General features: G+C 41.6%; 1 protein-coding gene across 1 annotated transcript in view; it reads right to left on the bottom strand.

Moving 5' to 3' along the window:
* LOC122942245 (VPS10 domain-containing receptor SorCS1-like) overlaps positions 1 to 14,138 on the bottom strand; it is a 578,027-nt gene that overhangs the window by 248,392 nt on the left and 315,497 nt on the right. The window contains exon 3 of the mRNA XM_044299747.1: positions 5,792 to 5,891. Coding sequence (XP_044155682.1) covers positions 5,792 to 5,891 — 100 coding nt within the window. The remainder of the gene's footprint in view (positions 1 to 5,791; positions 5,892 to 14,138) is intronic.

Raw genomic sequence — 14,138 nt, forward strand, 5'->3', positions numbered from 1 at the left:
CTAATTATAATAATTTGCATATTTAAAGAATGAGTTATAGTTTGAATAAAAATGACTTAAAAAAAATAATTGTACAGTTTCCTGTACAAAAAAATAAATAAAATAAACTAATATAAAACTAAAAAATATGTTAAAAAGCCCCGTGTCATATAATAAAAAGCTGCAGGTTATTTTGGTAGTCTAACAACTAAAAAGTTACAAGTGTTTGTAACTAAACCACAAATAAGTGACTGGTCATTAAGGCCTTTTCAGGCCCGGTGATTAAAGAGTTACCAATAAGTGTTTTCCCCACTAGTAAGGCCTCATGCACATGACCGTACTGTGTTTTGTGGTCTGCAAAATACGGATACCAGCCTTGTGTGTTCTGCAGAACTGTTCTGCGGAACGGAGCAACGGATGCGGGCAGCGCACAGAGTGCTGTCTGCATCTTCTGCGGCCCCATTGAAGTGAATGCAGAACAGATGCAGACCAAAACAACGGTCGTGTGCTCCTCAGGGAAAGTGCTTACTTGTTATTGTAGGGCACCTACAGTATATCTGGGGTGCAGGAGGCAGTAATAACTAGTGAGCGCCGTCCTCTGTGGAGAAGGAAAGTTCTTGCTGGTTATTGTAGGGCCCCTATAACTGGGGCCAGGAGGCAGTAATAACCAGTGTTGATCGAGCATGCTCGGCCGAACACCACGTGTGCTTGAGCGCGATGCTCGAGTCAGTGTATTTAAATGTAATTTAGCATCTATTTCTGAAAAGTTTCTGCTGGGATTTGAACTCTCAACCCCGTGTACATTAGAGGCAAGGACATTATAAAGCTGAATGCTAAACTGTGTCAGAAAAACCTCATAGTAGTTTCTGATGTAGTGAGTATTCCTATTGAGAAGAAGATTATACATATATATATATACAGTATATATGTATTTTTTTGTGCCATACATTCTTTACAATTATTTAAAAAAATATTAAATATATAAATTTAATCTCTATTTCTGAAATGTTTCTGCCAGGATTCAAACTCCCAACCTTGTACATTTAAGGATGTTAACCACTACACTATACAGCTACATGTTAACCTGCACACAAATATAAAATAAGTCTTCTGCTGAATAGGAATAGTCACTATATCATAAACTACTGTGAGGTTTTTCTGACACAGTTTAGCGCTCAGCTTTATAGATGAGTGGATAAGGTCCTTGCCTCTAATGTACAACGTTGGGAGTTCAAATCCTGGCAGAAACTTTTCAGAAATTAGATTTAAATACACTGGGTGTCCCCAAGCACTGACTCCATATATGGATATAGCTATATATGGAGTCAGAGCAGGGACTCCTAAGCTGAACTAGAGTCCTGACACCCTCAGGTGCCTGGGATTCACCCATTGACTTCCATTGTGCTCGGGTGCTCGGTAGAACACCCGAGCATCGCAAAGTGTTCTACACAAGCACTTGGTGCTTGATCAACAATAGTAATAACCAGTGAGCGCCGTCCTCTGCAGTGAAGGAAATTCTTACTGGTTATTGTCTCGCTGTCTCTATCTTCCGGTCCCTGGGCACCTCTCCAGCAAATGACTGACTTCAGCGGTGAAACACTGCTTGTGGCCACATCACCACTGAAGCCAGTCATTGGCTGGAGAGGAGCATGTGACTGTACCCATCGCCAGCTGGATGTGAACAGCACGGGGACCGGAAGGTGGAGGCAGGGAGCAGGTAGGTATGAATCTTCTGTTTCAAGGCCATGCTGCAGGAATGTGTCAAAAATCATTACAATGCACGATATTCAGGGCAATTACTGGGAATAAGTCTTCATAGGAGCGCTGATTCCTGACATCTGGCGGTATAATCGTGCCGCTGATCAGCTGGTAAACAAGCGATCACTTATTTGTCGGCTGATTTGCATGTTTTATCAGGATGAAAGATGTACAATTATTGTCAGCACCTCTCCCCGTGTAATCAGGAACGTGCTGCCAATAATCAACAGAATGAGGGAGGAATGACTTTTTGTTTTTGAGGTTTCGTTTTTTCCTTGCAACGTTCAAATAGCCATAACGTTTTTAATTTTCCATTCCTATAGCCACATGAGGGCTTATTATTTGGGGAATAAGTTGTACTATTTAAGGGTACCATTCTATTAACCATGTCTATTAGTGTTGATCACGAATATTCGAATTGCAAATTTTTATCGTGAATATCGGCACTTCGAGAATTCGCGAATATTTTGAATTTCACAAAATATATTCGTAATTGCGAATATTCGATTTTTTTGAAAATACCAGTTCATGCGAATTTTTATGCGAAAATTTGTATGCGAATTTTCGCAATCAAGAAAATAATACCTGGAGATCATGAATTCGCGAATTCTCGAATATATGGCAAATATTCGCCCAAATATTCGCGAAATATCGCGAATTCGAATATTGCCTTTGCCGCTCATCACTAATGTCTATTACTGGAAAATGGGGGGGGGGGAGAAATTGTTGCGGAGGAAAAAAAAAAAAAAATCCAGCTAAGGTATTTGGGGGTTTGACATCACGGCTTTCATTTTGCACTAAAAATGTCATAACATCCTTATAGCGATACCAAACTTGAATATATATTTTTTGGATCCAGTACTTTAAAATAAAGATCAAAATTTTCTTTCCATCACCATTTTCTGACAGATATAACTTTTTTATATTTCACTCTACAGAGCTATATGCGGGCGTTTTTTTTTTGCGGTACAAAATTGAGATTTTATTGGTACCGTTTCTGTGGTACATATGACTTTTTGATCACGTTATTAAAATTTTTTGGGGGGCCGGGGCAGTAGCTAAAGGCTCAAGGGCCACGGTGCAAGAGTTCAGCTTGGGCCCCCCTTTACCTCAGTACTTTGGGGTCAGGGGCAGGGAAGTACGTAGCTTTTGTGAGGTAAAAATTAAAGCGGCAACCCCCCCCCCCCCCCTCCTTCCCATGCCAAGTTCTTGACCTTACCCCTTCCCTCCAGCCAGAGACTTGACCAGCATGCACTGTCTATAATACCGGTGTCTTCTTATGTGGCACAAGGGTCTTTGGGTCCCCTCAGGCTCCAGGGCTCTGCACCCCCTATAGCTACGCACATTTTTTTAAAAATAAATATTTTTAATAGTTCAGACAACTTAAAATGAGGCGATACCTAACGTGTTTTTTTTTTGTTTATATATGTTAATATGTAAAATTGGGAAAGTGGGGTGATTAAAACTTAAATTTTTTAAAATTTTCTTTAACATCCCCCCCCTTAGGGGGGCTGCGGTTTGCTCTGCGATATGAGAACGGAATGGAATGCATTTTGGAGCGCTCCGTTCTGTTCAGTTACGTTTTGTCCCCATTGATAATGAATGGGGACAAAACCGGTATTGCGACCCTATGACGGATCTCAATACTGCTAAATATTAACGCTAGTGTGAAAGTAGCCTGAGTGAGTGTAACCATTTATAACGCTGAGTGTGACCATTTACACTCCTTGAGACTTTTTTGAAAACTCGCAATAGTCGCACTCCAGTAGGGGGTGGAGGAGGAAACGGGAGGAGCTTTTCTAGACACATTTTTTAGGTTTAAGGATAAGACAAATTTATCAAGTAACACGAGACATTTGATAAATATGGCATAAAGTACAACAACGGAGAAACAAGCAGAACTGACTTCAGATGTCCCCCGCCCTGATGATAAATGCCCCCCCCCCCCCCAGTCTATTTATACAGAAAAGAAATAACACAACGTAAAGTGACAAAATAAAAAATACAAAGTAACAAAACTCGCATATGGCAGATTATACAGAGAGGGGTCTCACTTAATTCTCAGGACGGTAGGAACTCATTATCGGAAAGTTGGGGAAGAAAAAAGGAAGACAAAGTAACATTTTCATCAAGAGGAAAACCTAAAGGGCCATTTTCCTTGTAATTGAGTGTCAGAGTAAATGTGGAAACCTCCAGAAACATCTATTTATGGCACCACTTCCGAGATCTTAACGAGCCGTTCTATCAGCGGCGCCCGGGCACAGGGAGAATTGCTTCCACGTCCATTTGTTTTTCTGCAGCCGTTTTTTCCCTCCAGTCATAAGGTTTGTGTCAACAGTAATAGACTCCGGGAGCAGAGGAGGTTACTCAAGCAAAGCCGCCCTAAATAACAGCATGTACAGACGTGGACAAAATTGTTGGTACCCTTTGGTCAATGAAAGAAAAAGTCACAATGGTCACAGAAATAACTTTAATCTGACAAAAGTAATAATAAATTAAAATTCTATAAATGTTAACCAATGAAAGTCAGACATTGTTTTTCAACCATGCTTCAACAGAATTATGTAAAAAAATAAACTCATGAAACAGGCATGGACAAAAATGATGGTACCCCTAACTTAATATTTTGTTGCGCAACCTTTTGAGGCAATCACTGCAATCAAACGCTTCCTGTAACTGTCAATGAGACATCTGCACCTCTCAGCAGGTATTTTGGCCCACTCCTCATGAGCAAACTGCTCCAGTTGTGTCCGGTTTGAAGGGTGCCTTTTCCAGACTGCATGTTTCAGCTCCTTCCAAAGATGCTCAATAGGATTGAGGTCAGGGCTCATAGAAGGCCACTTTAGAATAGTCCAATTTTTTCCTCTTAGCCATTCTTGGGTGTTTTTAGCGGTGTGTTTTGGGTCATTGTCCTGTTGCAAGACCCATGACCTGCGACTGAGACCAAGCTTTCTGACACTGGCTAGTACATTTCTCTCTAGAATTCCTTGATAGTCTTGAGATTTCATTGTACCCTGCACAGATTCAAGACACCCTGTGCCAGACGCAGCAAAGCAGCCCCAGAACATAACAGAGCCTCCTCCATGTTTCACAGTAGGGACAGTGTTCTTTTCTTGATATGCTTCATTTTTTCGTCTGTGAACATACAGCTGATGTGCCTTGGCAAAAACTTCGATTTTTGTCTCATCTGTCCACAGGACATTCTCCCAGAAGCTTTGTGGCTTGTCAACATGTAGTTTGGCATATTCCAGTCTTGCTTTTTTATGATTCGTTTTCAACAATGGTGTCCTCCTTGGTCGTCTCCCATGTAGTCCACTTTGGCTCAAACAACGACGGATGGTGCGATCTGACACTGATGTTCCTTGAGCATGAAGTTCACCTTGAATCTCTTTAGAAGTCTTTCTAGGCTCTTTTGTTACCATTCGGATTATCCGTCTCTTAGATTTGTCATCAATTTTCCTCCTGCGGCCACGTCCAGGGAGGTTGGCTACAGTCCCATGGATCTTAAACTTATGATTAATATGTGCAACTGTACTCACAGGAACATCTAGTTGCTTGGAGATGGTCTTATAGCCTTTACCTTTAACATGCTTGTCTATAATTTTCTTTCTGATCTCTTGAGACAGCTCTTTCCTTTGCTTCCTCTGGTCCATGTCGAGTGTGGTACACACCATATCACCAAACAACACAGTGATTACCTGGAGCCATATATATAGGCCCAATGGCTGATTACAAGGTTGTAGACACCTGTGATGCTAATTAGTGGACACACCTTGAATTAACATGTCCCTTTGGTCACATTATGTTCTGTGTTTTCTAGGGGTACCATCATTTTTGTCCATGCCTGTTTCATGAGTTTATTTTTTTACATAATTCTGTTGAAGCATGGTTGAAAAACAATGTCTGACTTTCATTGGTTAACATTTATAGAATTTTAATTTATTATTACTTTTGTCAGATTAAAGTTATTTCTGTGACCATTGTGACTTTTTCTTTCATTGACCAAAGGGTACCAACAATTTTGTCCACGTCTGTATTTATGGGGTATTCTCACCTTACGCTTGTTTGTAGGGCAGACATAAAGGTAGCTCAAGATTGTTTTTAATCCGACTTTATCATTCAGCTTCTCGTAAGTCGTCCCGTAGTCTGTCGACCTGAAAGCAAAAGAAGAGCGGAATTACAACCCGAGAGAACGTGTCCAGTATATACAGAGCGGAAAACCAGGAGACTCCATAAACAGAACACAATGTTTCCAAACACGCAGAAGCCAATGACTCTTCATAGGAGCAGTATTATAGTAGTTATATTCTTGTACATAGGAGCAGTATTATAGTAGTTATATTCTTGTACATAGGAGCAGTATTATAGTAGTTATATTCTTGTACATAGGAGCAGTATTATAGTAGTTATATTCTTGTACATAGGAGCAGTATTATAGTAGTTATATTCTTGTACATAGGAGGCAGTATTATAGTAGTTATATTCTTGTATATAAGAGGCAGTATTATAGTAGTTATATTCCTGTACATAGGAGCAGTATTATAGTAGTTATACTCTTGTACATAGGAGCAGTATTATAGTAGTTATATTCTTGGACATAGGAGCAGTATTATAGTAGTTATATTCTTGTACATAGGAGCAGTATTATAGTAGTTATATTCTTGTACATAGGAGGCAGTATTATAGTAGTTATATTCTTGTACATAGGTGCAGTATTATAGTAGTTATATTCTTGTACATAGGAGCAGTATTATAGTAGTTATATTCTTGTACAAAGGAGCAGTATTATAGTAGTTATATTCTTGTACATAGGAGCAGTATTATAGTAGTTATATTCTTGTACATAGGAGCAGTATTATAGTAGTTATATACTTGTACATAGGAGCAGTATTATAGTAGTTATATTCTTGTACATAGGAGCAGTATTATAGTAGTTATATTCTTGTACATAGGAGGCAGTATTATAGTAGTTATATTCTTATACATAGGAGAAGTATTATAGTAGTTATATTCTTGTACATAAGAGCAGTATTATAGTAGTTATATTCTTCTACGTAGGAGGCAGTATTATAGTAGTTATATTCTTGTACATAGGAGCAGTATTATAGTAGTTATATTCTTGTACATAGGAGCAGTATTATAGTAGTTATATTCTTGTACATAGGAGCAGTATTATAGTAGTTATATTCTTGTACATAGGAGGCAGTATTATAGTAGTTATATTTTTGTACATAGGAGCAGTATTATAGTAGTTATATTCTTGTACATAGGAGCAGTATTATAGTAGTTATATTCTTGTACGTAGGAGGCAGTATTATAGTAGTTATATTCTTGTACATAGGAGCAGTATTATAGTAGTTATATTCTTGTACATAGGAGCAGTATTATAGTAGTTATATTCTTGTACATAGGAGCAGTATTATAGTAGTTATATTCTTGTACATAGGAGCAGTATTATAGTAGTTATATTCTTGTACATAGGAGCAGTATTATAGTAGTTATATTCTTGTACATAGGAGGCAGTATTATAGTAGTTATATTCTTATACATAGGAGAAGTATTATAGTAGTTATATTCTTGTACATAGGAGCAGTATTATAGTAGTTATATTCTTGTACATAGGAGCAGTATTATAGTAGTTATATTCTTGTACATAGGAGGCAGTATTATAGTAGTTATATTTTTGTACGTAGGAGGCAGTATTATAGTAGTTATATTCTTGTACATAGGAGCAGTATTATAGTAGTTATATTCTTGTACATAGGAGCAGCATTATAGTAGTTATATTCTTCTACATAGGAGGCAGTATTATAGTAGTTATATTCCTGTACATAGGAGCAGTATTATAGTAGTTATACTCTTGTACATAGGAGCAGTATTATAGTAGTTATATTCTTCTACATAGGAGCAGTATTATAGTAGTTATATTCTTGTACATAGGAGCAGTATTATAGTAGTTATATTCTTGTACACAGGAGCAGTATTATAGTAGTTATATTCTTGTACATAGGAGCAGTATTATAGTAGTTATATTCTTGTACATAGGAGGCAGTATTATAGTAGTTATATTCTTATACATAGGAGAAGTATTATAGTAGTTATATTCTTGTACATAGGAGCAGTATTATAGTAGTTATATTCTTGTACATAGGAGGCAGTATTATAGTAGTTATATTTTTGTACATAGGAGCAGTATTATAGTAGTTATATTCTTGTACATAGGAGCAGTATTATAGTAGTTATATTCTTGTACATAGGAGGCAGTATTATAGTAGTTATATTCTTGTACATAGGAGCAGTATTATAGTAGTTATATTCTTGTACATAGGAGCAGTATTATAGTAGTTATATTCTTGTACATAGGAGCAGTATTATAGTAGTTATATTCTTGTACCTAGGAGCAGTATTATAGTAGTTATATTCTTGTAAATAGGAGGCAGTATTATAGTAGTTATATTCTTGTACATAGGAGCAGTATTATAGTAGTTATATTCTTCTACATAGGAGGCAGTATTATAGTAGTTATATTTTTGTACATAGGAGCAGTATTATAGTAGTTATATTCTTGTACATAGGAGCAGTATTATAGTAGTTATATTCTTGTACATAGGAGCAGTATTATAGTAGTTATATTCTTGTACAAAGGAGCAGTATTATAGTAGTTATATTCTTGTACATAGGAGCAGTATTATAGTAGTTATATTCTTGTACATAGGAGCAGTATTATAGTAGTTATATGCTTGTACATAGGAGCAGTATTATAGTAGTTATATTCTTGTACATAGGAGGCAATTTTTATTGTGAAAACAAACAAACAAAAACATGCAATAAAAATACATTCTTACAATACAAAACCCAAAAAATAACAGGCATTGTACACACAAAGACTACTCGGCTAGAATGCCTATAGAATTATATTAAACTGATAAAGTCCACATTTGCTGGGGAGGAAAAAGAAGAGGGGGGGGGGGAACAAAAAAACAAAACAACACAAAATAACATATTTTCTGTTTTAAACCAAAGACACATTCCTCCATAATTTCCTATTATTCGGGTTACTCCTTATCTCTAATGACTTAACCCACTGGAGCTCAGACATTATTTGGTTTACGGCTGTGGTGTGGTGGAATGGCTCATTGTGTATAGACACGCGGGTTCTCATGTGCCAATGGTAATATTTTATGACAGAAATGATCAGGTACATTGTCCCCCTGTCTACATTCTTATTTCTGGATGGAACAGCATAGATGATGTCAGGATAAGTCAGGGACTGCAGTAATGGGATGTTTAGCTTTTGTGACACCTCTTCCCATATTCTCCTCCCACCCCTGCAGTCAGATATGAAGTGCTCCATCGTCTCCTCCTGCTGACAACCGAGAGGACAGTTCCTATCTGAAACACTCAAAAATTTTAGGTTACCCCTAACAAATAGCTTTCCATGTAATGACAACCAAGATATGTCAAAGAATTTGGCGGGGAGACGTTTCCCATTGAGGAGCTTCAGACTTTCTTGTAAAGTGCTAGTCACACAATCCCTCAAGACTAGTGGAGAACAAAAGAAAGCCCTGCAGATCCTCACATATAGATCTTTCCTTGGCTTACCCTCAATGTAGGACTTCTCTATCTTCCACCTTCTCACACACTTCAGCCCATAGTCCAGGTACTGGGGGAGGTAGTCACTCGTCCATCGACCCCTTTTGAGACTGCCGCCTCGCACCCAAGATTCTGCAAAAGGCAATATCCAGTCCCTGACACTGTTCACCCACAGGGAGCTGTTCTCTGAGTCCAGGCAACCAAAATTAACTTTTAGAAACATGGAGTCAAAGAACACCCTTGGATTCAGCATATCCAACCCACCCTCTCTCCTCTGTAGGTAGGTGATCCCTCTTTTTATCAGGTTCAACCTGTTCCCCCACAACAGTTGGAAGAACAGGCTAAAGAGCCTAGCGGAGAAAGATTCTGGCAAAGGAAAAACGACAGAGACATACAAGAAGACAGGGACCAGGTAAGTCTTCAACATTTTAACCCTTTCTCTATAGGTCAGCCTCCAGTTCTTCCATCGCTGAACCTTTGCATTTCCGGCTTCCAACTTCTCTTCCCAATTTAGTTTGGCGTTATCATCCCTCCCAAATTTGACCCCTAGGATTTTAATATAGGTGGAGGCTCTCACAAATTGTGGCAGATCAAAATCTGGATCACTGTCTGATATCCAAAGAGCTTGACTCTTCTCAAGGTTGACCAGAGACCCTGAGGCCTCCGAGTAACTTCTGATGGCTGCAGACAACATCTCCACCTCACGAGGCTCAGATATCACTACAGTCACATCATCCGCATAGGCAACAACACTCAGGGGCAGGCAATGGGGGACCGGCACCCCCTGAAAATCACACTCCTGCAGTGACCTCAGGAATGGGTCTAGGGCAAATACATACAGCAGTGGACTCAGTGGGCAACCTTGTCTCACCCCTGCCTCAACCCTGAAGGTATCACCCTGCCAACCATTGACCAGAGGAAAGCTCTCAGCCTCGCAATACAAAGTCTTCAGCCAATCGATGAATTGCCCCGGAATACCGTACTTTGACAAAGTGGCCCATAGATACTCATGATCTACTCTGTCAAAGGCTTTAGCCTGGTCAAGACTCACGACATATCTCCCACACCTCAGAGCTTTACATCTCTCAAACATCTCCCTTATCGAGAGGACTGCTCCAGAGATGTTCCGCCCTTTTACTGTGCCAAACTGACAGCCTGACAACAGTGCTGAGGACAGACAAACTAATCTAGAAAACAGAATTTTTGCCAGAATCTTTCTGTCGACATTCAAGAGGGCAATCGGCCTCCAGTTCTTGATGTCGGTCGGCTCTTTACCTTTGGACAGCAGAATCAGCGAGGACACTCTCATGGATGGAGGCATCAGGTGACTTTCTAGACAATTTGTATATACATCCACGAGGATTGGGGCCAAGAGGTCTCTGAATGTCTTATAGAATTCTGCTGTTATCCCATCTGGACCTGGTGCCTTCTTCAGATGTAACTTATCAATGGCCTCTTTAACCTCCGCCACCGTCAAATCTGCTGTCAAAGGAGAAAAGTCCAAATCATTAGTATCAGGGAGCGGAGTTGCCTCCAAGAATTGGGTCATCTTGTCACTATCCAAAACCTTCCTCTGAAACAAGTCAGCATAGTAAGATCTCACCACCCCCAGGATACCCTCCCGAGATTCTTGCAAAACACCCTGGGGGTCAGTGAGACCGGTGACAGATTTATTTGCCACTCGCTCCCGGCAATTCTCAAAGGGATCAGGAGACCCTAAGGTCCCATAATCCCGTTCAAGAACCAGGGAGGTATACCTGCTGTACTGATACTGCCTCATCTCAGATTTCAGCCGGTCAATCCTTTGTTGGTCACCCCCTCCCGCCGAATAGAGTGACTCCAATTCTTTCCGCAGCTTGAGATACTGGCCATACTTACTCTTCCCCTTTATAACTGACAGTCTCTTTAAGAGGGATCTGATCTCATCCTTGACATCCTCCCACCAGTCGGCCATATTGCCATAAAAGTCCACTCTCTCTAGCTGACTCTGTATAAGAGAGTGAACATGACTCTGAACCGAAGGGTCTTCTAATAGACTGGAATTAAGTCTCCATAACCCTCTACCTGTCCCAGAACACTTTGTGACACCCAAACAGAAATATAAGGCCAGATGGTCTGAATAAGGGACGATCTTCTCATCTTTCTCACCAATGGTCTCTGTAGGACTCACCAGAGCTAAATCTATCCGACTTCTTCTTTCACCACAAAAATAAGTAAATTTTGGTTTACGACCACCCTGCACAAACACATCTGACAACCCGGCCTGTTGAATGATTCTGTTTAGAACCTTGGAGTCCCTGGTAAGAGGCCTATTAGAGGTCCTGTCACTAGATGCCCTGGCGGCATTAAAATCTCCAGCCATGATGATAGGGATAGATGTGAAGAGATATGGCTTCACTTCATTATAAAGGTTAATCCTTTCAGTCACTGTCTGCGAACCATAGATATTGATGAGACGGAGCCTCCTACCCCGAATAGTAACTTCCAGAATTAGGCACCTTCCCATCAATACCTCTGTCAACCTATGTATAGTTACATCATTGGTGTTAAAGAGGATAGAGACTCCGGCACTTGGTTCTACAGCCAGTGACCAAAAGGATGGACCAGACCGCCATTCACGCTCGGCTTCCCGTAAGAGTCCTAACGTATTTAAACGTGTCTCTTGTAAGAAAAAGACATCAGCATCAAGAGACCTTAGATGTTCATAAACCGCATGCCTGGTCCTCCTCACTCTGACACTGTTCACATTACTGGAGAACACTTTAAGGTTGAAGTCAGCCATCAAAGCAAAGCAAAGCACAAGTAGCAGAGATATTACCCCCATCATCATAGATCTGAGTCTGAGTCCACCTGCCGACCACCTGTCTCCATGTCCGATTCGGACAGACGTTTAGCTCGCGGGGGTTTCCTTTTTGTGGGGGGGTCGCCCTCTTGGTCCTCATTAAATTCATCTATCACTCTCTTTAACTCTCTCTCCATCTCTTCCTCAGCGTCTGACTCTGATAGGACACCGTACCTATTTGTTATGGTCATGACACCTGACCCGGGGTCTACTTTCTTTTTGGAAGGTTTTTGGACAGTGGTCCATTCCCCCTCAGGCTTACGGCTGGTTTTGTCCTTCTTCCGTCTTTTCTGTGGATTTATTGACGCTGGGGCAGAAGACGACATGCCCACAACCTGCTCAGTGACCTCCCCGTTCCCCTCAGTGGCTCCTGGCTGGGACTGGTCAGGCACTATGTCACCTATATTGTCACCCATATTGTGCTGAGGCTCGGGCGGTGTCACTGCTGACCCTGACAACAGCGTCTCCTCCTCTAGGTCATCTGCCCCTTCCAGCAAGTCCTCATCAGGGAAGTCCTTACAAACATTATGCCAGGCGTCTGGACAGTCCCTGTGGGAGTGACCGATCCTACCACAGAGGTTGCACCGGATGTTCTGGCAGGTGGCGCTGACATGGCCGATCTCCCCGCATAAGTTACATTTTACCAGGGTGCACACACTCGCAATATGACCGGCCTTTCCGCATTTAAAACATTTTCTAGGCTGACCCGCATAGAAGCATACCCCTTTCTCCCGGCCAATAAAGAATGAGTTGGGCAGATGCTGGGTAATGTTGTTAACCTGCCGTAACTTTACCAGGACCTTCCACCCCCCAGTCCATATGTCATCCTCGTCCCTGGTCTTGGTGAGATCTGACATTAGGTCACAGTGTCTTTTTAGCCATACAACAATATCCTGGTAGGGTACCGACTCATTCCAGAATATTATGGTGACGCTTGCTGTGTCTGGTCTAGAGATGGGGATGAGGCTGAACTTATTCCAGCCATCAGCATCTCTCACCCGGGAGAAATGAGCCCAGAAGCGGTCCAGGTCAGACATGAGTTTAAAGCTGACGTCATACCCCTGCCTGTCAGGAAGGTTTATCACTGCCAGGATGTTAGATGGCAGGAAACCCATTTGGTGGCACAGAAGTTCACGGACCACAAACCTCCTGTCAGGCAACTCCTCCTTGGCCCCTCTATGCCTGAACCTGACCACGTTCCTCCTCTTAAAAGCCTGACCTGTATAATTCACATTAGATGTGAAGGATGGTGACCCACGACTCCAGGCATTACCAGAGGAGACACCACCAGTTCCACCCTCCTGCTGAACTTGGGGGCGCTGTGGTGGCTGCTGACCACCTGCACTATGGGGGTCTGACACTTCTGGTGTAACTAAAGGGGGGAAGTGCAGTGCATCAGACTGTACAGCCCCCTCCCCACCACCATCCTTTATACTCTGCGGGTCACAAGCCTCTGAAGGCTGATCTAATGGTGGACCCGACTCCAGAGATGACCCCACATCCCACACAGACTGTGAAGCGCTCCCCTCTGCAGAAACATCATCAGTAACATCACATGCAGTCATATCAACGCAGTCACTGGTAGTATGATCCTGCTGTACAGAGCCCCGACAGTCCTGCTGAGCCATGACATGTGAGCTCTCTGCTGCACTGCTGCCTTCAGGCGAGAGTCCACAGTCCTGCTGCTCTCTACTGCCCCCCAGGCCTTGTGGTGACTGCACTGCTACTGCAGAGTTACCTTTAGGCGAGAGTCCACAGTCCTGCTGCTCTCTACTGCCCCCCAGCGCTTGTGGTGACTGCACTGCTACTGCAGAGTTACCTTCTGGTTGGAGTCCATAGTCCTGCTTCACAGTACAAACTGCTGGAACTTGTGGTACCTTTTGAGGAGTCTCTGCAGGTCTTTGCTGGTGCTGGACACTTTCTCCCACTTCTCTGTACAAATTCCCTTTCTCAAAAGGGAAGCTGG

This window comes from Bufo gargarizans, chromosome 6 (assembly GCF_014858855.1).
Source record: "Bufo gargarizans isolate SCDJY-AF-19 chromosome 6, ASM1485885v1, whole genome shotgun sequence".
In the NCBI taxonomy this organism is placed as follows: Eukaryota; Metazoa; Chordata; class Amphibia; order Anura; family Bufonidae; genus Bufo; species Bufo gargarizans.